Source organism: Pteronotus mesoamericanus, unplaced genomic scaffold, assembly GCF_021234165.1.
Source record: "Pteronotus mesoamericanus isolate MK-2021 breed Mesoamerican mustached bat unplaced genomic scaffold, CSHL_Meso_final contig_94, whole genome shotgun sequence".
In the NCBI taxonomy this organism is placed as follows: Eukaryota; Metazoa; Chordata; class Mammalia; order Chiroptera; family Mormoopidae; genus Pteronotus; species Pteronotus mesoamericanus.
The window spans coordinates 25387228-25412997 of record NW_026555285.1 but is presented as its reverse complement, the minus strand read 5'-3'; the positions used below and the strand labels follow the sequence as shown (position 1 = coordinate 25412997).

General features: G+C 32.5%; 1 protein-coding gene across 2 annotated transcripts in view; it reads left to right on the top strand.

Annotated features, from left to right (window-relative positions):
• KLHL1 (kelch like family member 1) overlaps positions 1–25770 on the top strand; it is a 340901-nt gene that overhangs the window by 104886 nt on the left and 210245 nt on the right. Inside the window, exons 2-3 of one of the 2 annotated variants that reach the window (XM_054586412.1) lie at positions 11158–11340; positions 24138–24274. In XM_054586412.1, the coding sequence (XP_054442387.1) occupies positions 11158–11340; positions 24138–24274 (320 nt within the window). The remainder of the gene's footprint in view (positions 1–11157; positions 11341–24137; positions 24275–25770) is intronic. The other variant, XM_054586413.1, reaches the window with a different exon arrangement.

Sequence of the window (25770 nt, the reverse complement as noted above, 5' to 3'; positions counted from 1 at the left end):
CTCTTACTCTTAATATATGATCTTTCTGATACTTCGCCAGAATGCCAGATTTTATAATCTTATAAAATTATAAAATCTGGCATTCTGGCTGAACCAAAACTCCAGGGGCAAGGTTCCAATTACTGCATGACCTCAAGTATCTCAGCTCTTATCTCAGCCAATAGCAGCCCCTCTCTCCTAAGCCATGTGAAGTCTCACCCTGTGCTTGTGCAGCCCAACGCTTGGGCAAGGGCCTGCAGAGAATTGTCCCACATATATCTAGACACCACGCTTCCCACACACACCTTTGGTCAGTCCCCTCCTTCCCAGTGCACAATTCTATTATTTCTACTTCTTTACCAGCCCAGTCTTCAATCTCTATTCCCTCAGCTTAATGGAACCAAAGATGCTGCTTAAATTCCACCTCCCTATCCCACAATTGAAAAATGGCCCCTAGGCAGAGAGGTAGGATGCATGTTTATATTCTAACAGAGATTGCATTCAGCACTACCTATAGTGCAATGCCTGAAAACAGTTACCTAGAGCATTAGGTCTAATTTCATAATTATTTACAGAGGGAGGGCAAATATAGCACTATTTCCTTTTCTATGAGTGAAGCCTGTTACTGATTTGAACAATTAACAGTCCTTATGAACATGATCCAATTATTCTCTCTCTATTTCCTGACCTGTCTATACCTGGGATTAGTTTAACTACCTTAATACCAGTCCTAGGCACTGGCTGAAGTAGAAGCAATAAATAGCAGAAATAAGTATCAGTAAATTTGAGCTACGTGTTCATGCAGTTTACTCCTGGACCTACTTAAGCCCATTCTCATGTATGGAATTTCTATACAGCAATAGAATGTTGATGCCAACATCTTCCTTTATGATATTTTTAATCATAATGGACTCACCATTTCATACTTGCCTACTGGTCAGCATTTAGTCTTCTGTGACCCAGGAGTAAACCAGGAGATGGTTCTCAAATCAAGAAAGTTTATTGGAAGGAAAACTATGATTTTGCTCACAAAGTCTGTCTGGGCTGTATTTCTCTAATAGGGCTGCCTGCCATATGTAGGCTCCCTACTGCATCCCTATAAGCTATAGACACTTACACTCCTATTTGGTCTTCTGGCTCAGAAGGCCCAAGATGTAGAACAGCCTGTTCAATAGCTTGAACCTACAGCAAAGGCCTTTCTTGTTCAGGGCCTCAGTAAAAGCTAGTAGACTTGTGAATTTATCAGAAAATCTTTGGGCATAGAGAACCCGAATTTTGCGTGTTATGTCTCCAACAATATTATATATGTTCTTTCACTTTAATGATAATTTCTTAATATGTTCAAAATGCTCTATCCCCAAAATTTTCACCACTGGGACAGACCCCGTAAATTCTGCAGGATTTTTTTCCCCACCCTCTGGCAAATAGGACATTTAGCATACTTGTCATTTCCTACCCAGCAGAGCCAATAACTATAATATCACAGTTGTCATGGAAATATGTGATGTTTTGTGGGATATCAAAATAATAAAATTTCTTGCAAACTACAGGCACAAAGAGAGTTATCATATTCCTGTAGTAAGATATTGAAGTGATGCTAATGTTCCTGATTTCCCTAATAATATGGATTGAGAAAAAAAAGCATTACTCAAGGTCTATATTTACATACCAAGTGCCAGAGTTTCTGCTGATTTTCCTCTGTACAAATATCACATCTGGAATGTCAGCTACAATTTTCATCACCACTTGATTATATTTGTGATAATCTAGAATTAATTCAAGATCCATCTGGAATTTGTACCTACCATATGAAGGAATTAATTTGGGATATAATGGGATCTCTACCTTTCCATATTTTAAATGTTTAATGTGGTACCCAGTTCTGCAAGTTCCTTATGAATACAGAACAGCTTTGAATTAACTACAGTAACAAGTATGTGGTGATTGTCCCATAATAGGCCTGACAGTGTGGGTCAAGAAAACCAATGAAAATTGTGGCAATGTTTCAATATATCTTTTCCTGGTATGCATTTTCTGGGACCACAGAAATACTTCAGGTTGGGTCCCTTGACCAGTACACACACCAGCGTTCAGATTTAAGTAAATACACAATTTATAACCTGGCTATCATAAGCTTCCTCTTTGATGATTATAGTGACATTTTATAGTTGTAAGGTACTTGCTTCAGTTCAGAGATTATTAAATATTATCTATTTAATAATTCTTGGGATTTTTTTTATTTTCTAGTGTGTAGGGCCTAATATTTGGATTAATATTTCTATTATAGATTTGTAGCAATTTTCAGGATTGTTTCTTAAAATAACCCAGTCTTATAATCAGTGAGGAAGCTCTGAATCTCTGAACTTATTTAAATAAAGTAAATTAGGAAAATAACATGGAGTCCCAGCATGATATTTCAACTCAGATTGCTCATAAATAATCTATACTTTTTACAATTAAATAGACTAATAACTTCATAGATTACCCATTTCATGCAGGTCCCGCATGATTAACTTTTACTTGCAGAGATGTTTATAGGTAACTAAAATTTACTGATCACCACTCCATTCTTTTGATCATAATAGGGAGTGGCAGACTTTTTTTTTAAATAAAAGGTTAGATAGTGAATATTTTTGGCTCTGTGGGGCATATGGTCTCTGTCATAACTATTTAACTTTTCTGTTGTGGCAAGAAAGCATCCATAGACTATATATGATATAATCAAATAGAGGTCGTTGTGTTCTAATAGAACCTTATTTACCTAAATGGGCAGGAGGCTTGGTTGGACAATTGGCAATGGTCTGTGGAGATAATAGAGCCCACATTGTCTCTAATTCTTAAGTAGCTTCATCTAGTACAATACTGCCATTGATATCAAAGAGCCCAATTTAATTCTACCAGAACTAATAGTTTACTTACCGGAGAGCTTTAAAAGTATGATATTGGTCTCCTTGACAGTGAATTTCTTAACAGTGAAAATGATGTTTGCTGGGCTATTCAGTAGTTATGGTTAAACACATTGTTCATAATAAATCAAATTTATCATTTCCATTCATAATAAATCAACTTTATCATTTCCATATATGTAATATTTCTTCTTTTACAATATGGCTGGGAAATGTTGGCATCACAGATTCTAGGATCCCTATTACTTCAGGCTTCCATTAGCCAATAACAGATTTTAGAGCCAGTCCTTTGAGTCCAGGGTGAATAGAACCACATCAATTAATTTCACCAAGGTCAATCTTAATCTGATACTCTCTGAAGCTTTTCCTGCAGGCAATTCCCAGGTACCAGTCTACACGTTAGCACATTATTGTAATTACTTTTGTGTGCAGTAGATCTTCTTAGAGAAGAACTTGCATTAATTAATCATTCATATATCAATTTCTAACTGCATTTCATATTAGCAGCACTCTCAGAATTTTATAGCCTTTTCTATTTCCAGAATCCCTTTTGAAAAATTGTGTTTTTTCCCTAGAATTTACATTTTTTGTTGAGAATTTTCAGCCGATGAATGTGGTTTACTTATCAGCCATTCTCATCATTTCCTCAAGCATATGAAGATTTGAGATCAAGTTTTTTTATATTGAGTTTAAAGTTCTTGAAAATATTTTAATTATTTCAGTTTTGTAATTTCAAATATTTAAAAATATTTTTAATTTAAAACAAGTAAATCTGTGGATTATTCTTTATAAAATTTAAAAACCAAAAATATATAATTTATGTTCTATGTGATTATTATTAAAGGCAGATATAATTTTTCGAGCAACAAGTTGTACTGATGCACCTAGTTCATAAAAACATTCTTTTTATTTCACAAACACTATTGGTCACATTTTTTACTTCTATCATTTTTTTTGAAATCTATGTAACAGTATACATTAGAAAACAGCTTCAAATATACATTTTATTTATTTCCACAACCATCCTATAAGTTGGTGTCATAATGGTATTCTATAAGTTAACTGAGATTCAGAATGCAGGAACCAATGGAGTCTAGAGTATATGCACTTTGCTCTGGCTCATAAGTTCTTATTTTATTGTCTTAGCATGGGGTGAGTGGGGGTGTGTGTGTGTGTGTGTGTGTGTGTGTGTGTGTGTTTCAATACTTCTGATACAAAGTTTTAAAATTTCAATTATCTTATAAAAGAAAACTGTACCACAAAGGGACATTAATGACTATATTCACTTTTCTTGTTTTTAAGTGTTAACACCTGGTGCTTGAACTTAATCCAATTATATTTTATAGATCTAAACCTCTCTCTTGGGGGATGGTTTAAAATATTTGAAAATCAGTGTTTGTAACATAACTAGACATTTATTTTGGCACTGGTCTACTCTTCCATACCAGTCTATGATGCTGCTGTTGTATTCTCTAATATTATAATACAAAGTTAATTTTCAGGGAAGGGAAAGAGAAGGAGTGGGTGGAGGTAGGGAAAGGGAGAAAAGGCAGGAACAACTGTAATAGCATAAGCAATTAAAATAAAATTTTAAAAATGTACTTATTTATTTAAATTTCCTCATTTCTTCTTTCTTTTTTATTAACAGCAAAGCTAACTGTAAGTATAAGACTTTTAAGACTAAATAAATATGTAAGATTGTATTGTATTGTATTGCCTAAGAATCTTTGGTCACTTTTTGATATTTGGTATTTGCAATAGTGACTTTTTAAAAGATATTATTGTAATAATGACTTTTTCCAGTTTTAAAATCAAATAAAATTTTCTTTAAATAAAATGTTTAAGCAATATAAAAAAGAAAAAATATCAAACTTTTGATTTCTCACTAAGAAACGTTTTTATAAGTTAAATAAATATTTCTTTAATGGAAACATATTATAATATTAAGAGACATACATTGCCTGTATGTGCACTAAATATGAAGAGCGAAAACAAGGAATTATTTTTTTTCATTTAAATAAAAATATCTTTTACTACATTCAGGTCTTGCCCAAGCATTATTTATGGGTAATTCTTTATTTCATAATATAGAGTTGTTTCTTACATTATTCTCTCAAACAAAAGCTAGCTCATCACTCAAACAGAAAAATGCTTGCAAATTTATTTTGCCATTTTAGTTCTACTCTTAGTAATAAACATTTAAGCAATAATACTAAAGCTGGGATCTAATCTTGGAAATCCTTGTTCAAAATAAATGCATCATATCTGTTTTAAAAATTAATTATTTTTGAGTATGTTTAGTGTATTCTTCAGTATTTTCACAATGTACATAAATGTATTACAAGATAATGTAAAAGAGTGTATATTCTGGTTATAGTAGGTATGAGTGTGTTTATTTTTCCTCCTGTATTCTGGAAGTTTTTCAAAATTCAGCAATAACAATTCCTGTATATATTTACTAACTCTTCTCTGAGTAACAGGCACCCTTTTAGGCTTGGAGATAAAAATGTTTTTACCAAAAACATATTTTTGTCTCCTATGACACAAACAAGCAAACCAAATCATAATATGTGACAATTGGTACTTGTGCAAGGCCATCTTCTCATAGAACATTTTTCACTTCTTTATTTAGCAAAAAGTTATTATACTCCTAAAATATTCTACATCCCATCAATGTATTCAAACCATCTCAGAGTAACAACAACCAACCACAGGCTCTGAGGATTAAAAGAAGTCTTTCTGAAAGAAGTGATATTTAAACTGCCCTCTGAAGGTTTAAGTAAAGTTATCCATAAAAATGTCAGTATGTTGTAAAATTTACAGGTAAAAAAAAATGTGTATGATCTCTAGAAGAAAGATGTGACATACTGCAGAAACTGAAATTACTTAGTTTGACTAGAATTAGAGCCTGCGCTACAGGGTATTAAAGTTGAAAAAGTTTCAGATCATGTAAGAAATAACACAGGAAATGTAATTTGAACCAGGAAGGCATTGAAGGCTGAGGCCTGGTTGGCAATAGGCAGAACTTATGATGTAATAGCTTTAGATCAGAACATAGGTAAGTGTTTTAAAGTGAAAACAGATGAGCAATTGTTGGTTTTTGTTGCTTTCTAAAAGTTAATTCAGTCTAATCTTCCAGAAGTAACTATTTCCTGATGCACGATCTATATTACTTCTTGCTGATCTCAATACTGCTGAGCACAGAAATAGAAAAGTACCAGTATGCTTCATCTCTTGTTTGGTATAGGAAAAGTAAATGATGTTTAGCCCTGAGTTGTTTAGCACAGAAAGAATGTATGTTGATCAGTTTTGAGCAATTAAGGTTAGAAATGAAAATTAAAGCTAAATAAAGTCACAAGAAAAAACACTAGTGCCATTGGCAAGGTAAATTTTATTAGACGGGTGATTGAGGAGGTAGAATTGACATGGATTGAAAAGTGTTCAGAGAATCAGGTATTAAGATAGTAAATGCATCAACACTTTCAAGACACATGATTATAGAAGGAAATAGAGAGGAATTGCTATGGCTCGAGTAGTACATAAAGTCAAGAAAAGTTTTTATTCATTTTATTGTTTTATATATCTTAGTTTAGGGGAACCTTAAGCAAGTTTCAACTCCAATGGGAAGGGGTCATAGTATATGTTTTAAATTGCACTTCTTGTAACTTGAAGTTTTATTTTGTTGGGACACAATAACCATAAAGATACAGTGTCAGATTATAACATCCGATTCTCAGATTGGAAACGCACTGTATAGGTAATTTAAGTTGAAGATATAAAAATTAGACAATAATAGAAAAAATCTAATGTCAGATTTTAAAATGTCAAGGTCTCCATTATTGAACTAATAAGGCTGGATATGTGATGAGAGGAATTTTAAATAATAAACCTTAGCTTAAAAACCGTAAGTGTTCTGAGGTAGACACTTTTTTAAAATCCTGAGTCAAAGGTCAAAGACAAAAAAATCCCACTCAAGCCTGCAATCAGGAAATGATTTATAAGGAAATGTGCAAGCACGGCGACAGTGATTTTTATAGGGAAGAAATCAAGTCAAACCTATATAACCATTTCTCTGACAGATCAACCAACCTTCAAAAGTGATTTGTTTCCAGATATTCTATGGAGAAAATCAAAGAATATGAAATTTGAGGAAAAAAACCTGGAAGTGAGAGCATCTTTGAAAAAATAGTTTGGAAGCCAGTTTCTAAGTTTTGTTTTGTTTTTTAAATTGTTCAAATACACTTGTCTCCATTTTCCCACCACCACTGTTCCCTGCCCCATCCTCCCCCACCTCCCACCCTCAATCCTTCCCCACTTTGGCTTTGTCCAGGGGTCCTTTATACATGTCCTTTGATTTGACCCTTCCCCTTCTTTTCCCTATTAGCTCCTTTTTTTTTTAAGATTTATTTTTTCAAATTTTTCAAAAAAGACCCAAGACCATATTATAGTTGATATCTGTTAGGGTAACTACATTACATTATAGAAGGTACTTTATTGACAGTAATTAGCTTTTAGACTTTGTTAATCCTGTCAAATTATATACCCTGTTTAGTTTATGTTTATGGCCTCACCAAGCTCTAAAACTGTATTATCCTGTTTCTTTTCCTATTTGTGCTAATATTGCATCCACTGAAAATTGGGTGACTTAAAAACAAAGTACACTGAATTATTCTCTTGATAACATTTGCCAGGCTATGAAATTCTTAGTGAGGTGTAAACATTTCCGCCCTAAGTATGTTACTTGCTTTGAAAGAAATTAACATAAGGGTCTGAATGGAGCCTTTACCCCCAATCTCCTTTAAGACAACGTGGAGCAATTCTGCAGGACAGCCTTTAATATCTTCATTTTTACTATTCATGTAGTCTGCTACTGGACCAGAAACACCAGCTCTTAATGGGGCAGTTTTAATCTACTGGGCAAACTATAGCTCTGACTTAATTCTCCTTCATTCCCTGAGAGCAATAATAATATGTTCATTCTAGATGTAAAATGCATCCTACAGAGCACTTTGTGACTTTTCTGTTCAATGTGCTAATGTGTGGAAAAACTCAGCTGCTCTTGCTGTGTATGCCTGAGCCTAAATTCCTACAACATGTGCTGGGAAATGACCATATTCTGGGGTTGTAGTTTATAAACTTGTGAAAGGAAAACAGATGGTATAGCAAAATTTCTATTAGTTCTAAATATTTGAGGAAAAGTTGTAAAATACAATAAAAATAACCATATTGTGTAGACAAATATTGTGGGTAACAGAGGACGCACATAATTTTAATGATTTAGATTTGCAAACTTGCCTATAGTATTTTTTTGATTACTGTGGGCACAAAAAAAATCGTTTGGAAATAATATCAGTTATATTTTTTTCTTATCTAACTTTAATGGGCTTCATTTATTTTTCCCTTGTTTACATTACTCTGACAAAGCCCTCCAGAAAATTGTTGAATAAAGGCAGTACTTGTGGATTTCATTCTCAATATCGAGGAGGAAAGGTTTCAATTAAATATTATGTTTGCTATATGAATGAATTAGGTGTCTTTATATGACTGAAATGTATCCAACTTACTTGTGATGCATCATCAACTATATACAGGGTCTGGCACAAATAAAGCCCCTTTTTATTATAGTATCTTTTATTGCAAAATTATAAGCGTGTAATTCTGTAACATAACAATATCACACTCAAGCACACCATATGACATTTTAGGTGAAATGTTAAAAAAATCTATAGATCATTACATCCATATTATTACCCTACCAACCACACTCAAGCAGACCTTACTTCTGCTGGACCCTGTATTTCATACATTTTTATATACATGTCTTTTCTAATATACATTTCTGCATTTTGATTGCTGGTATTTGGTTTAGGCTTTTGCAAATATATTTTGGAGAGAGACTGGCCATTAATTTTCCTTCCTTGTAACATCCTTTTTCAGTTTGTACCAATGTTATATTTTCCTCTTTAAATGAGTGGGGGGACATATTCTCATTTTATTCTTGGACAAGTTCTAAGGAAATTTTTTTTAGATTTACATTGGTTTTACAGTGATGTGTAGTTTCATTTGTTTTATCATAAAATTTATAAACTTTATAGAGAATCTTGAATTTCTGTCTTGATGTCTTTAACACATTGTGTAAAGCTTTGGGTCACTATGTTTCAGACCACTTTGCCTCATCATGCTTCTCCCTGCTTTAACGACTATAATTATATGAATGTTATCATTTCTTACCATGTTTTGTTTCTTAAAATGTTGTATTTTAAATATTTTATTTCAGTATTTTAGTTTAAATATTTTTCATTTGTTTTTTAGATCACTATGTTTTTTTCATTGGCATCCAATCTGAAAGTTTGTTCATCTGAAGTTAATTATTATATTTTTATAATTAAATCTCAAAATTTCAAATTAAACTATTATATTTTATTATTTATTTCTATTTGGTTTTTTCACATAATGTCATGTTCCGTGAAATTCTCCAGCTTATTTTCTATATTAAAAGATTGATGTTATTTTCACATCTATTAAATAACTAAGTATGATTCTTCTATTTAGAAGTATCTATAGCACCTAGGAAACTGTTTCTATTTTCTGTTATTCTCTGTTGGTCCTGTTTCTTTACAGGCCTGCTATTTTTCTTTCTTTACTGCCATAGGTCATGTATACGTAAAAAAGAATCATAGAATCTGGATGAGGTTATTTTATTCTAAAGAGTGTTTATATTGACTGTTTTTCACCTCAATGCAATTAGAGATTCATTGATTCAAATCTAGGTTTCAGTCTCTGTATTATTTTGTCTATTTCCATAGCCCCTAAAAATAGCCTTAAAGTCTAGGTGAGAGCCTTTGTATTTATCAGTCTCTCATCCTTGTTGGTCCTTAAATTCAAATGTTTATTTTCCAAGCTCTGTTTAATTCCTCAAGTTTCCATAAGCCATTTTCTGCTTGTCTACCCCGGCTTAGGAATCAGCAAATACCTCTAGGGAAAAAGCAGTACACAATGACAGCCTTACCCTATCTTTCTTCCTTTGTGAGCTCTAATTTATCTTTCTGGCTACCTTTAGAACCTATAATTCCAATATCCATTATTTTCCGCAAACCCCATGACAAAAGTTCTGCTTAGCTACTACATTATGCTGAGCTCCTCAGACTCTTAGCCTATGCTGCTTATAATTAGAAAATACCTAGAGAGGGAAAGAAAGGCAATGTAGAATATTAATCTGACTTCCATGAATCTACCTTTTTTTATTAGATTTTGGCCCTTCATGTTGTGGCTGCTTTAGTAGCTATTATTAAATTCAAATAATTACTTAGATATTATATGTAACATTTTTTCTGGTGTTCTTGGTGAGAGGTTTAGTCAGCTACCAGCTATTGAATTGTAATTGGAAGCAGAATCTCCATATTACTTTCTATCTTGAGATAAGTTATTTCATTATTATTATTGTTATGGATCTAATTTATTTTCATTTTTAATTGTTTTAAGGATTTTTTATATCAGAACACAATTAATTCTGCTGGGTATATCATGCATTTAAGGATATTGAGAGCCTTTTCCTTGACAGGGAGTATGGTATTTTAAAATCTTCACAATGAAACAACCTACAATATTAGGAGATACAGTAACCATACTTATGTATCATGAGTTATTTTTGAAATCTTGAAGTTTATTACATATAAATAATTAAAATATAAATACTGAGCTAATATTTTTTATAATTTTGCATATTTTTGTTTAGTCAATTGGGTACAGGATATGAATCTCAACAATTTACAACTTATTGTCAATCTTTTATGAAACTTGTTTCATAATTCCTCATAATAAAATTCACATACTTCTGTAAAGCAACATTTGCTATACCTAACAAGAATCATAATTTAGAATAGTGTAGTTAGATGATCTACCTCATTATCAAATTGACTAAATTAACACTTTATTATACTAATAAATTATACTTTAAAATTTAATTTTAAAATAGGCATGTTTGTATTTTACTATGTCTGTGACATTTTTAGGTTTATTAATTTTATGTTATTATAAATACAGATAACCTATTTTTTAAATCTTTTTAAGACAGAAAAAATAGATAATTTATAATTAATTTATTGCTTCCTGGAGAAAATCATTTAACCCAAAATAGTTTTTGTGACATATTAATAATGATGAACATAAGAAGAGAGTCATTGATTTCCCCTGTAAATTTCTGAAACTATATGTAGCTCTGGACAATTGGTGGTACTAATAAACACCACTCTTTTGTGTGTGTGGTTTGCAGGCTATCAGCAACTAGCCATTCACTGGCATCTCAAAGTGATTTGGACTCCAGTAGTTCTGAAGAATTCTATCAGGCTGTTCACCATGCTGAGCAAACCTTCAGAAAAATGGAAAGTTACCTGAAACAACAGCAACTCTGTGATGTTATCCTGATTGTTGGGAACAGAAAGATTCCTGCACATAGGTATAGTAATATGACTTTATTGGACACCTGTATCCATATTTCCATATATTAAAAAGAGTTTGAGTTTGTAATGTAGATTGCAAAATGTCATGATTAGGGACTTAAGAATCTGTATTTCTAAGAAAACTTGGGCATTTTTCTTTTAATTATTTATGTAAGTAATCTTTTTAAGAAATAAAGCAAAATAAACAGTTAAAAAATAAAACTTCCTCTAAGGTTGACACTACAAGCTCTGTTTTTTATAACTCACAATTATACTAAGGGGAAATCAGTTTTAACTTAGGTGTCTGTACCTAAGATCTGAAATGAGTTGCCTTTCTGCCAAAATTGAGAGGAACTCAAAGTACCTTAAGTACATAGTATTTCTTTCAACTAGAACATTAGAAATATTTCATATTAACATCTTTTTTTACATTTATTAAAAATTAATTAACTTTGAGACACTGATATTATTTATACTGTATTTTTGTTGTTTACACTATCATAGAAGTCTCTATTTTCCCCATTTGCTAACATCCCCTGCCCTCACCCTCAAAGCTAATACAGTTACACTTTTTTATATAATTGACAATTTCAAGTTTTATGAATTATACAACTGATTAGTGTGTACCATATTGACTTGCTATCAGTTTATTTATGAAAATTCACTAAATCTGATTTTGGTTTTTTACTCAGTTTTTCTTTTTTGAAATTTTAAGTGAAAAAAAGAATCTTAATTTAGTTTTGTTATTATTTTAAGTAGATAAATATATGGGCAAACATCCTTAGATTAATTTGATATATGGTATTTAATATTATTAATATTAATAAATTATAAGAAGGGTAAATCATCCACATATAAATTTTCAATGTACTCTTCTTCCCTATAACTTTTAAGTTAAATTGTATTATCTAGATAATATAAACATATAGACGCATGGATTATAAAAGAGATTCCAGAAACAGAAGGCTCTATTTCTACCATAACAATATTAAAATGTGGACACTAAATTTGAATTAATACAGTAAACATACATAGGAAGGAAAAACTGACATTAAATAACTAATTTAGATCATGTAAGTTTCAATTTTCCAGCAAACTATGACACTAATTCTAATAATATAGTATTCTTATTTTTTCAAAGATTTTTATGAAATTGCATTAATAGTTATTATTATTGAGATATTTAAGTTGCCACCACTTAACTAGCATTTAGATAAAATTCTGTTACAAAATATATTTTTTAATTCGAATGTCACTTAATTTATTTTATTTAACTTATAAGTTAAATGATTATAGATATTTAAGAACATAGAGGAACTCAATCAAAAGCATATTAACACCTCAAATGTTCATTTATATTTTTTAAAAGATTTAAAATTTTCATACAATTCATTTTATCTTATTTTATAGCCTTTTAATGGTAGTAATATAATATTTCTTCTTTGAAGAATTTTTAATCAATATTTTGAGCAATTCTTCCATATCAGTTATATTCTACATTGTTTCCTTTATTACTCCTTTTATCGAGATTGATAATAGTTTTTTTTTAAGATTTTATTTATTCATTTTTGGAGAGAGGGGAAGGGGTAAGAAAGAAAGAGAGAAACATCAATGTGAGAGAGAAACACTAATTAGTTGCTTCTTGTATGTGCCCCCACTGGGGATAGAACCTGCAACCCAGGCGTGTGCTCTTGACCAGGAATCTAACCTGTGACCTTTCACTTGGTGGGATAAGGCCCAACCAACTGAACCACACTGCTCAGGCCTCTATTTTCTAAATAATTTGTTCAGTTATGCAAATTGTTTCATAGTAATTCAGGTTACAAAAAAGTATTATTGCTTTTTGATTTAGATTAAGATGTCTCAACAATTTATTACTTTTATACATATCATTCTCAACATTTAAATATTTTATATATTTAGCAGATACTAAATTAAATGTGTTATTGTAATTATCTACATTTTCTTTAACTGGGATAAAAAAAATTTTAACCTAAGCTTATCTGCTAAATTAATTCAAATAAGGATTTAGATTTTCTTACATGGTTTAAAACTGTAGCACCATTTTAAAAGTAATTTACATACCTATGATTCTAAGTTAAACATACATGTATTACCAAATATGTGGGAAATATTTATGGAACACCTGATAAAAACCTGATAAAAATATTTATGGAACACCTGATGTTTATGGAAAACCAGTAATCACAGGTACATTGCACCTCCTTATTTATACTTTTGCACAATCAACTGATTGTAATTAATGCATATTAGCTATTTGCTTTAAACAAATAATCATTTTAGCAATAGTAATAAATGGATGGATTCTTAAGTTATTTTGTTATATTTTAATCAGCACACCTAAGTAATATCTTCAGGGAAAATATAATTTGCAATCATAAACACTGAAAAATTTTGGACTACAATAATAATTTTGAATAAGAAAAAAATAATTTTTTGCAGTAATATCTACTGTTCTTTTAGGAAAAGTATTGCAAAATAATGTCATTAACACTCGCAAAGTAGTCATCCATAAGGATCATGTATATTTAATTTTACATAAATTATCTCATAATTTAAAACTTTCAAATACATTTATATTTAATATGTTATTACAAATAAAGGGCTCTTCATAAAACACTTCGTATGCTTAGCTATATTGTATATATACCTTTAACCTGATATAGACTACACTTATCAACATATTTATGAAAAAACATGTCTACACAGATGTTATTATTAGCCATATTTTTAAGTAGGTCTGAAGGGCTAATAATGATAAAATGAAACATTAATATATTCTCAGTATGAAAAATAACCAAAATTCTGAATTTATCTGTGCTTTAATCATCAGAGAAATTTTAACATAAATATGGACTTCTCATAAATGGCCCAGAATAATTTATTAGCAGCAAGTTAACAAAAACATTTGAATGTAAATTCATAAATACTAAATCTAGAGGATTGTTTTTGATAGGCAAGCTGCCTGTAATCAGGCATATCACATGCTGAAAATTAGACTGGCAAGATCAATATTAAAAATTGGACTGCCAAATTTTTAATGGTAAGGAAATTAAAGGATTTTTTAGGGCTTACTCTGCTATAATGTACTGATATATGAGCATAATGAAATATGATTCAGCTTGTAAAAGTTTTTCCCCTTTTAGCCATTATTAAGAGTAAGTGCATTAGACAGAAATAAGTGAGAAAATCATAAATAACTAATATCCTCTGAATTGGAATAATTGCATTTATAACTTTATGGGCATAGAAATAGTGTATAAGGATATAAAATATACAGTTAACAAAGCTTAATCTTGAGAAGTAGGGCTCATTAGGCAGGGTAAGTGAGGGACTAGCACTTATATTTTTTGAACTTTTTAGAATGAGCATGCAGTAATTCCTGATCAAATGAAAACTTAAATGAAAAATGAAATGATCATATTCTGTCTTCACTTTTGTCAATGTTCAATAATAAATTTTGTTATATCAAGAATATATACATATTGTTTAATGTTCTGTACTGAGCCCTAGTAGTGAAAATAATTGAGGTTAAAAGTGGCAATTGAAATGATATATTTAGAAACACTTAATACATTAAAGACGGTAAAAAGAATTACTGTTAGTAAGTTAGATATTAATACTGAGGGGTAGGAAAGTGGTACTGTTTCTCTGTACTGAAGAAAAGCTTACTTATAAAGATAGTCTTTGATGATAGAAGAATAACACATTTCTTCCATGTTATTAAATGTGACATTCACCTAGGTATCTCAATCAGTTGGATAGTTTAGAACAGTTCTGAAATATCTTCAAAAACAAAAACAAAAAACAAAAAACAAACAAAAAAATAGGCCTCATTGGTCCAGGCAGTTCCCACAGCTCAGGCAGCGCCCGTGGCCCCAGGCTCCCGGCACAGCCAAGGACTGGCCTGTTCGTGACCCACAGAGGCCCCTGTGGCCCCGTGTTCCCAGTAGGACCTCTGAAACCCTGAGGGCAGACAACCTCCCACAAACTCAGGCACCTGACTAGGCTCAACCAGCCAACCGCCAGAGACCCTGGCTTTTGATCCGCCCCAGCACCAGGCCAGCTCCTGCGTCCCCAGGCTTCCCCGTCCACTCAGTGCCAGGCTGGCCCCTGTAGACCTAGACTACTGGCTGGTCCCTACAAGTGCAGGCTCGCTGCTTTTCCCAGTACCGTGTATCTTCCCCAGCAGAACAAACCTTCAGGCGGGGCCCCAAGCTCTCAGGTTACAGGCTGTTTCCAGAGAATCCAAGGTCCAGGCTGCCCCTGGCACCAAGCCAGCCACACAGGGACTCCAGGTTCCAGCCTCCAGTCAGGTTCCCATGAAACCAGGTTCCCAGACCACTCTAGGACCAAACTAGGCCCTGTGAACCCAGATGCCAGGCCCAATCCAGTGGTGTTTATTTGGCTTTTGCTGACCCAGAACCTGTATTTTCACACACAGGCCCAGATCCCAGCCCAGTCACCTCAGACTCAAGTCCCAGGTCCACCCCAGTAACTCCAGGCTCCGGGCCTATAGTGTGCAGACTCAGGCACTCAGCTTGTCCCTGTGTTTCCAAGCACCAGGCCTGCCACCTGCTGACCAGACACCAGAATTGCCTGTCCAAAGACCAGCAAGAAGCCTGCCTTCACACACCCGCAACTGGCCTTTCCACAGTCTCTAGATGTGCTGACTGGTGAAGGGCTTTCCCTGCCCAAGCCAGTCCTAAGAATGGAACAGACACCTGCTCCCTTAAACGTCAGACATCATCACAAGGCCACAAGGATCATGAGCTGAGAGAGTACGGCACTGTTAGGCATGTCTTACAAGAAGTGCTAATAGGTGTTCTTCAAGTGGAAGTGAAAAGAGTCTGATTAGTAAAATGAAAACATGTAAAGCCAAATATATAGACAAATTCAGGATAATCTAATACTGTAATGTGATGATGTGTTAATCACTTAATTCTAGTATAGAGGTTACAGGACAAAAGTGTTAAAAACAACTACAGCCATAATAATTAGTCAATGGACACATGGGATAAAAAACATGCATTGTGACATCAAAATATAAAATATAGGGAGGGGAATAAAAAGGTAGAATTTATTATATATTATATGATTGAAGTTAAGTAGTTATCAACTTAAAACAGACATATTTATAGGATGTTTTATGTAAGTCTACCTATAGTATCATGAAACATGAAGAGAATCAAAGTATAATATTACAGAAACTCATTGATTTACAAAGAAAGACAGCAAAGGAAAAAGAAAAAAACAAGGGAACTGAAGAACAACCAGAAAACAGTAATATGGCAGTATAACTCCTAACCTATCAATAATTACTCTAAAGGTAATTAGGTCAAATTCTCCAATCAAAAGATGGTTACATGTCAATATCTCAATAACAATGGAGGGAATAGAACAATTCACCTATTATTTTAATGTCCTAGTTATGCCTACAGCTGATATTCAGCAGTACATAAAGCATCTTTATTTGCATGTATTAAAAGAAATATTTGTCGAACATATTATAGCATTGACCTGTAGTCTGTTGGTGATACAAAAGGATATAGAACATGGTACCTTTCCTCAGGAAGTTTTTCATAATCTTGACAGAGAAAGAATAGCTAGTAGAACAACTAAGGAAATTATTATAGTTGCAAATAACCTCAACTGAAATATATGGTTTTGATCCCAAGGGCAATAGATAATCAAACAAGGAAATGAATAACATATGATGGAGTATTATGTAAGATTTTCAGAGAAACTATGTTTGAGGTCAGTCAGGAAAAGAACAGGTATGCTATTGTATAGTGAAAATAATGTGGAAATAGGAAAAGTAAATAATTTGCATTTATGAAAACTATGAGGCATTGGCTTAGTGTAAGTAGATGCTGCAAAATTAAGCCATAAAAGTAGGGCAAAAGTGATTATGATGGACCTTGAAAACCAGTGCAGAAGTTTGTATTTGAAATGATGTGTATAATCAGAAAGTCATGTGTTGAAGAAGAGGGTGACATAATTAAGTCAATAATGATAATAATAATAATGTTAGTTAACATTGACTGTGTTAAATATGTCAAGTTTTCTTATACTATCCCATTTTAAGATGACAGTGAAGGAAATCCCTATTTTCTTTTTTTTCCCAAGAAAATTGAACACTAGGAAATGAGGATATTAAGACATTCACTATTTAATTAATAAGTGGTGAAAACAGAATTCAAATCTATTTTCTATTGCAGGCAGTCTGGCCACAGAAGTAATGCATTAACAACTACAATACACTGTCTATCATAATTTACAAAGATAGCTCTGAAAAATGGTCCAGCATTAGAAAATGCACAAAAGATGAACACTGCAAAAACTAGTTTATGTTCTAGGAAGCAGTTAAAGTTAATATAGGTATGAAATGAGGACTGTGTAAGTATCAAGAAAGAGGTTAACTGAGAAATATTTTGAAGATCAGCGTCATAGGTCAAATTTCCTGGAAGCAGACCCAGAGACCAGAATTCAAGTGTGCAAGGTTTATTTAAGGAGGGTCCTCAGAAAGGAAGCAGGGCAGGATCGAGGGAGGAGCAGATCAGGGATGTGGTCCCAACAGCAGCCTGGCATCATCTTTAACTCCTGAGAAGCTCTGGAGCAGGACTTGCTGCAGAGTTAGTCAGTCATGACCGAGATAAAGGGACAGTATGTTACGTCTGGGTTCTATTCATCAACACCTTTGGGCTCTCTAGCCGGTGACGAGTGGGAGAGGGGAGGCTGAGGAAGGAGGTAGGGGAGCAGGAGCACAAACACTCCTAGCGGCAGATCCTCTGGGCCATTCGAGATTCCAGGGAAGGGGTAGCTGGGAGCGTCGCTGGTGCTGAGCATATCGGTGTGTCTCTTAAAAGGGGCCTGGGCAGGGCAACCACAAAGTCCAGCTCAAAAGGAAAGATGAATTTTGTGGCTAATTAGACATAGGTAATGAAGGAGAAGGAGAAATAGAATGTTATTTTATAGTATCTACTCTGAAAGTTCAGCATATTGGTGGTGCACCAATTAGAAACATAGAAGTAAAAATGGGGGGAAAAATCACATGGAAGACTTCGATTTAATTTAGGGTATACTGAAATTCTGGGATAGCTGTTCAGAAGTTTCTATAGACATTCCAGAGAGAAGGCCAGATTTAAAAGTACCATGAACAGTAATAACTAAGGCCATGCTCAAGAATGATTCTGAAACAGCAAGTGTCAAGGCAAATACTTAAGATGCCTGACTCAAAAGCTGGAGCAACGAAAGGGTCAAGAAGTTAGAGTAGGAGGTCAGTGAATCAGAAGAAAGCTGAGATGAGAAAGTCTGTTCTGCCTCAGCTAAAATGGAGATTTAATGACGGAGTGGAAGGCCAACAATGTCAAACACCAAAACAAACTGGAGTGGACTTAGAAAAGTTTAATAGATTTCTAAGGAAACACATTTGTGGTGACCCCAATAAGAGATTTTCCAGAATGGCTGCATTTATCCATTTATATATGCATGTTTGGCTCCTGCTTCCTTTGCATTAATAGAAGCTACATATGCACATTTAAAGATATTACTTTCCGTTATTCATTACATCCGCTTCTAAAATTTAATGCAAATTTTATATTCACTAAATCTAAATGCATTATAAAGTTTTTTGCACTTCTCTGAGTTAGCGGTATTTTGTATGTTATAGTTTATGGAGAAGACTTTATGTAATTATTTAAGATTGAATTATTTAGGTCTCATAATATTTTTCTCTATATGGATGTGGCCCTGTTGTAGATCAAGCCTTAATATGAATAGGATTAAAATAATTGACTTTATCTCAATATACCCCTTATATTCTAGGAAAGATATAGTGTCCAGCAGAAGTAATGCCTGCTTGAGTGTGGTTGGTAGGTTAATAATACAGGTATAATAATGTATAGTTTTAATTTGAACATTTCATCTAAAAGTCACATGGTATGCTTGAGTATGATATTGTTATGTTACAGAATTGAGTGCTTATGATTTTGTAATAAAAGATTTTTACAAAAGATTGTAATAAAAGATAAGAAAAAGGGTGTTATTGGTGCAGGATCCGATATATCCCTCTGGATTATTATAGTTTATTTTCATATCATACAAATTTATATTGAGTTCTTTTGATAAAACTGGTCATTTGATACTAATTTATCTAACTGGTATGTAATATATCTTTTTTTATAATTTATTTTTAATGTATGTAATTTGAAGAAACTATGTCTTAATTATTTTGTTTTTTTTAAATATAGTGTTAACATGCTTAGTTACTAATTGTTCAAATAAATGTATCTCAAACTGATAACTCCAAATAGTTCTAACTTGTTACCACACTGAGTTAATACATAAAATCACAGATCTCATAAAATACTTCTTACATGCATAAACTATATTTAGAAAAAATATAAAAAAGCTATATTTATATGTGTGGAGGTGAACTTTCACAATGCCCTTCACTTATATAGAAATAAATATATAGCAGGTAAAATTGCAAAATAATTAATTAAAAAATGTTTTACCTGATTTGACAGCATAAGAACTTTTAAATAGCAATGCCCTGTATTGACCTTTCTTCCTCTCCTTTTTCTTACATGTTTCTTAGGAAGTACATCTGGAGTTTACTACTGTTTAGTTTACAGATGTAATTACCACATTTAGTTCTATCGACATGTGCCCATCACTTTTTTAACATTTTATTGCTTTCTGGAATAAAAGGTGTTTGAGGTACACCTGGTGCTTTTCCTGTTCCAACCCTGCTGTCTTTTCTTGATCCAAGGAGACCTGACTGTATACACACATGGACATCCTCCTATTAAACACATACTCAAAAACAATTATTTATGTTTTTTAATATTAAGACATCATAGTTTGTTTGGTTTTTTTAATTCTTCTTTTCTATTTTTGTAACTGTTTTCCATCAGTGAGTAAACTTTTTCTGGGGAGTCTCAAGAATGTACTAATTTCTTCTAATCTACTCTAAGCAGAAAGAAGTTTCAGAATTTTTAAATCAAACCTCTTTTTCTTCCTTGTTATTGAATTTATTGGAGTGACACTGGTTAACAAAAGTATACAGGTTTCAGGTGCACAATTCCACAACACATCGTCTGCTTACCTATTCATCTGCTATGGGCATTGGGCTGCTTCCAAATCTTGGCTATTATAAATAATGTTGCAATGAACATAAGGGTGCATATATTCTTCTAAATTAGTGTTTCAGGTTTCTTTAAATATATTCCCACAAGTGGAATTCCTAGATCATAAAGCAGTTCCATTTTTTATTTTTTGAAGTAACTCTATGATGTTTTTCACAGTGGCTGCACCAATCTTCATTCCCATTCCCATCAACAGAGCAGAAGGCTCCCTTTTCTCCACAGCTTCACCAGCACTCTTTGTTTGTTGATATATTGATGATAGTGCATTTACACAATGGAATACTCCTCGGCCATAAAAGGAAGGGACTCTTATCTTTCCTATCAGCATGGATGGACTTGAAAAGCATTATGCTGAGTGGAATAAGTTAGTCAGAGAAAGACAAATAGGATTTTATATGATTTCACTCATACATGGAATCTGATGAACAAAATGAACTAAAAAGAAAAATAGAGACAGACTCATAGAGAGAAGCCTAACAGGTGTTGGGGGAGGAAGAGTTGTGGGGCTGAATTGTGGTGGAGGGATTGAGTACAATAAAAAGACAAGAGAAAAATCTCATGGACGTGGACACCAGTGTGGTGACTGCTTGCGGGGTTGGTGTGGGGGAAGGTAGAGGAAAGTATAAAGGGGAAAACCTCTTAAATACAGTGCACTTTTTTTTATAGTTTTCTATTTCTTTAGAATCATTAAATATTGTTAAGTGTTTTACTCAATGATTTTTAAATTTATATTTCCACAGGATTTTTAAGTACATGAAAAATCTTCAATCCTATTAAAACAAAAAAAAATCATCAAAAAAATAAAATGAGTATACTTCATTTCTTTAAAGTTATTAAAAGCTGTTAAAAAACAACTAAAAACTAGAATGATACTCTCTTCGTCACCTCAACATTTTTTTGGCACAATGTCTGTTATACAAGTGAAATTTACAATGTATGAGGAAAAGTGGAAGAATATAATCCATTGTTGAGAATAAAATCAGTCATGCAAACTAACCTACACATCATCTAGTAGTTAAACTTATCAGCAAACGGCATTAAAAAACTGTGAAAAATACTTTAAAATATTTATAGGAAAAGGTAAATATAATGAAAAAGGAAATAAAATTATCAAAAGATATTTGGAAGATTCAAGTCACTAAAAATAATCTACAGTAAAACACAGAATAAAAGAAAGCTTAAGAGAAAAATGAGTTGAGACTCAACAACCTTTGAGACACTGTCAATTACTGAAACGTATTCAATTAGGGCTCTCAAAAGAATTAGAGTGAATTGAGTAAAAAAAATTAGAAATTATGTGTAGATAATTTTCTAAATTATAGCAAAAAGATGCATCCACGCTCCAGACAGCTCAAAAAATTATAAGCAGAGTAAATACTACTACATAACCACATCTAGAAATATCAAAACTAAACCACTAAAATTCTAAGATAAAGAGAAAAAAATAAAAAAATAATTAGAGATAAAAACATAGTTAATCAGGACAATAATTATATGAAGGAAAGCTGATTTTCTATTGGTAACAATCAAGTCTAGAGCATAATTGAATATTATTTTTCTAGTCCCAAAGGGAAAGAAATCTCTCAATTAAAAATTTTATATCAAGTAGAAATAACTTTTATAAGATAATGTTAGATGTAACTTAAGGACATTTTCAGTTAAATGAAGGTTGGCAAAATATTTTGTCATCAGATCTAAATTACAAGAAATAATGAATAAATATCTTTGGCTGTTACCCAATTGAAATCTACTTCTTCAAAAATGAATAGAGAACACCAAAAAGCTGAAAAATAAAAAAATTTTTCCTTTCACATACATAGTCCTCTTTAAAAACATTCTTGATTGAGTATAGGGGTAAGCAGAATTAAAATACTGTGCAGTTCTTACAACATTCTTAAAAAGTATTATATTTAATGATAGAAATTATTAGTTGAAAATAAATATTGCAATCCCTAGAGTCAGCAGTTTTATACAGGGGCAAAATCTGGTATGCCTCTTGTTTTGTGTGGATTGTAAGCTAAAATTTATTTTTGCCTTTTTAATCAATTAAAAAATTTAAAGAATATATGTGACGTAGACTGTATGTATAATTCTCAATGCCTAAAACACTTAATATCTGCCTTACTGAAGAGATAAAAACCTGGCCTCTACTCAAGAGAAACATACACACATTCACACAAGAAAGGTTGTATTTAAAATGTTAATGACTGAAACAAAAGACAATATCAAGACTAACACAAAAGAACAAATAAAAAAATGAAATATATTTGGGGCAATATAGAACTAACACCACACATAATCTTTTAATAGTTTTAAATCCTTACTCAAGGATATGTTTATTGGTTTTAGAGAGAGAGGAGGGGGGGGAGAGAGAGAGAGAGAGGAACAAACATCAATGTGAGACAGAAACATCAATCAGTTGTTTTTGATACCGTCCCAAACCCAGGTATATGCTCTGACCAGGGATCAAACCCAGAAATTTTTGGTGTAGGGGGCGATGGTCCAACCAATTGAGCCACCATAGGCCAAGGCAACCCAAAAATAATTTAATCAACAATACATATATTAATAAAGTTCAGAACCTGGATAAAATGGGTATATTCTTGAAAAATGTAAACTCCATTTATTGATGAATCAAAAATAAAGCACATAAATAATTTCTTATGTTTTATTTAATAATTAAAACAGGACTGAACCCTGACTAGTGTGGCTCAGTTGGTTGAGTGCTGTGCCACAAAGCAAAATATTGCTGGTACAATTCCCAGTCAGGGCACTCCTGTTGGGGTGCATGCCAGAGGCAACCAATTGATGATCGATGTTTCTTTCACATTTCAATGTTTCTCTCCCTCTTTTTCTCCCTTCCTCTTCTTCTCTCTAAAAATAAATAAATAAATAAATAATAGCTTTAAAAAAAAAAGGAACAGGATCGATCTGTCACCTTTTCTCAAAATAGCCAAGTCAATATGTTTTTCCAGGTAAGTTCCAGACCATTTTAAAAGAAAAATTAATTGTTTTCTAAGTTGCTATAAAAAATTTTAAAATTTGAAACCACCAGCTCATTTGATGAAGTTTTATAATCTTGACTGAAGAGTCAGATAAGGAAATATAAGAAAATACAATTTATATATGTGTATATATATATATATATCATACATATAAAAACATTTTGTTGGCATAAAAACCAGTGAATAAGCAAAAAAAAGGAAATAGACTTCTCAGAGACAGATTAGTACACATTTAGTAATCAAATTCATGCTATAGGTGGCAGCATTAAATTACTGGGCCAATCAAATTATTTAATAGATATTGTGGTGAAAAGTGGGGGACTATATAGAGAGAAATAAAATTGACTTCTTACCTAAATAGATGTAAGAACTAAATGTGAAAGGAAAAATATAGTTAGAATGATAGAAAAATAATGTAAGAGAATGCTCTCTAATCAAAGTTCCAAGCAGAATTTCCTAAATCAGTTTTTAAAAGTACAATCCACAAGGTAATATAGATTAATAGATAGATGATAGACACATGGATGGCAGGAAGATGAATAGATAGATAGATTGTTCTGCACTTCGTTGTTATTGACACTTAATGTTTTGATGCTTTATATTCATGGCCTAAATTGGATCCTTTGGCTCTTTCAGGCTTGTTCTGAGTTCAGTCTCAGACTATTTTGCTGCCATGTTTACAAGTGATGTTTGTGAAGCCAAGCAAGAGGAAATCAAGATGGAAGGCATAGACCCCAATGCCCTCTGGGATCTTGTTCAGTTTGCATATACAGGTACAGTAAAACATTTATAGCTTCACACTGATGTCTTGTAAATTTTATAATTTGAGTGCAGGATTTGAAGCTTAAAGAAAAATAGAGCTTGTATCTTTCATTTTTTCTTTTTCTTTTCTTTTTTTATATCTTTATTTTTTTTTTCATTTTTTAAATTTATTTACTTTTTAAATACATTTGTCTCTGCCTCCCCCCCACCTCTTTCCCTTGCCCCCTGTATCTTTCATTTTTTCCATTTGGAAGACTAATAGAGAAAAGTCAGACTATTATTTACTTTTGTCACTGAGATTATAAATATGCATATATATACACATATACCATATTCCTTCTACTTTTATAAGCCAGAATTTAAACTGGCTTATAAAAGTGAATAGTGGATAGATGGGTTTGGAAGAGGAGCAGAGAGGATATTAATTATCAAATAAGAATTTGTTTTTGTCCATATTTGGAACATTAGAAAAGGAAATTGATTCAGATTTTCTTTCAGTTTAGAATAGAAGAGTTCAAATAACTTTTTTTTGTAATGTGTTATTTTAATGTTAAAAATCTTCACAGGACATTTATTTATTTTCAGTGAATTTTTTATTGTATTTTTTCCCATTACCATTTATTCCCCTTATACCCCCTCCCCCCTGTACTCCCCACACTGTAGTCCACGTCCATGAGTCCTTTTTCCTTTTTAACATGAACTCTATAAACTTAGTTGAAATGGATGTGAAAATACTTAGAATTGTGAAAATGACTAGATTTTAAAGCAATTTTTTTCTGATCCTCTACATTGACACTTTCTATTGTCCTTTGCGCCTTATTATATTTAGTGAATTCAAATAATTTTGCTAAGTTTGCAAACATTTGTTGAATGTTGTTTAATGTGCAAGTATTAGCTCTGTCTCTGGAAAATAAACCAATGAGTAAGACTTGCCTTTGTCCTTCAGAAGCTCATGATAAAAGAGCAGAAAAGAGATGAGAAAATAAATAAATATAATGTGGAATGTTAAGAGAGCGTTAGAAGACAACACCTTCTGTTCAGAGCATCACCAGGATTCACATTCATTTGAAACATTTTAGTTGCTTTTCAAGGCTCATGATATAAAAGGAGACATTACGATAAAATCTTGTGATAGTGGTGAAGGAAGATAGTATGAATGAATATTTTTTAGAATGAAATGTGGGTCATTTTGCCTGAACTCTTGATCATTAAATGAAAAAGGAAAGGTAGACTGGGGCCTGATTATCAAAGCGTCAGGACCCTAGTTTAAGGAGGTGCATTTGTCAGTACTTTTACTCACAGGGAAACAAGAGGTGGTGTTTGAAGATCAGCCCCTAAAAGCAAAAGAACTTGGAACTAGTGGGAATCTATCTCCTTTGAGAGTTTGGCTTATCATAGAGAGGAGCTGTCTAATACCAATATAATAGTAAATGAAGCTTCTATGAAAAGAGAAATAAATGCACATGCTTTCGGTGCTGAAGTCAAGGCATCACTGTGAAGAAAAGAC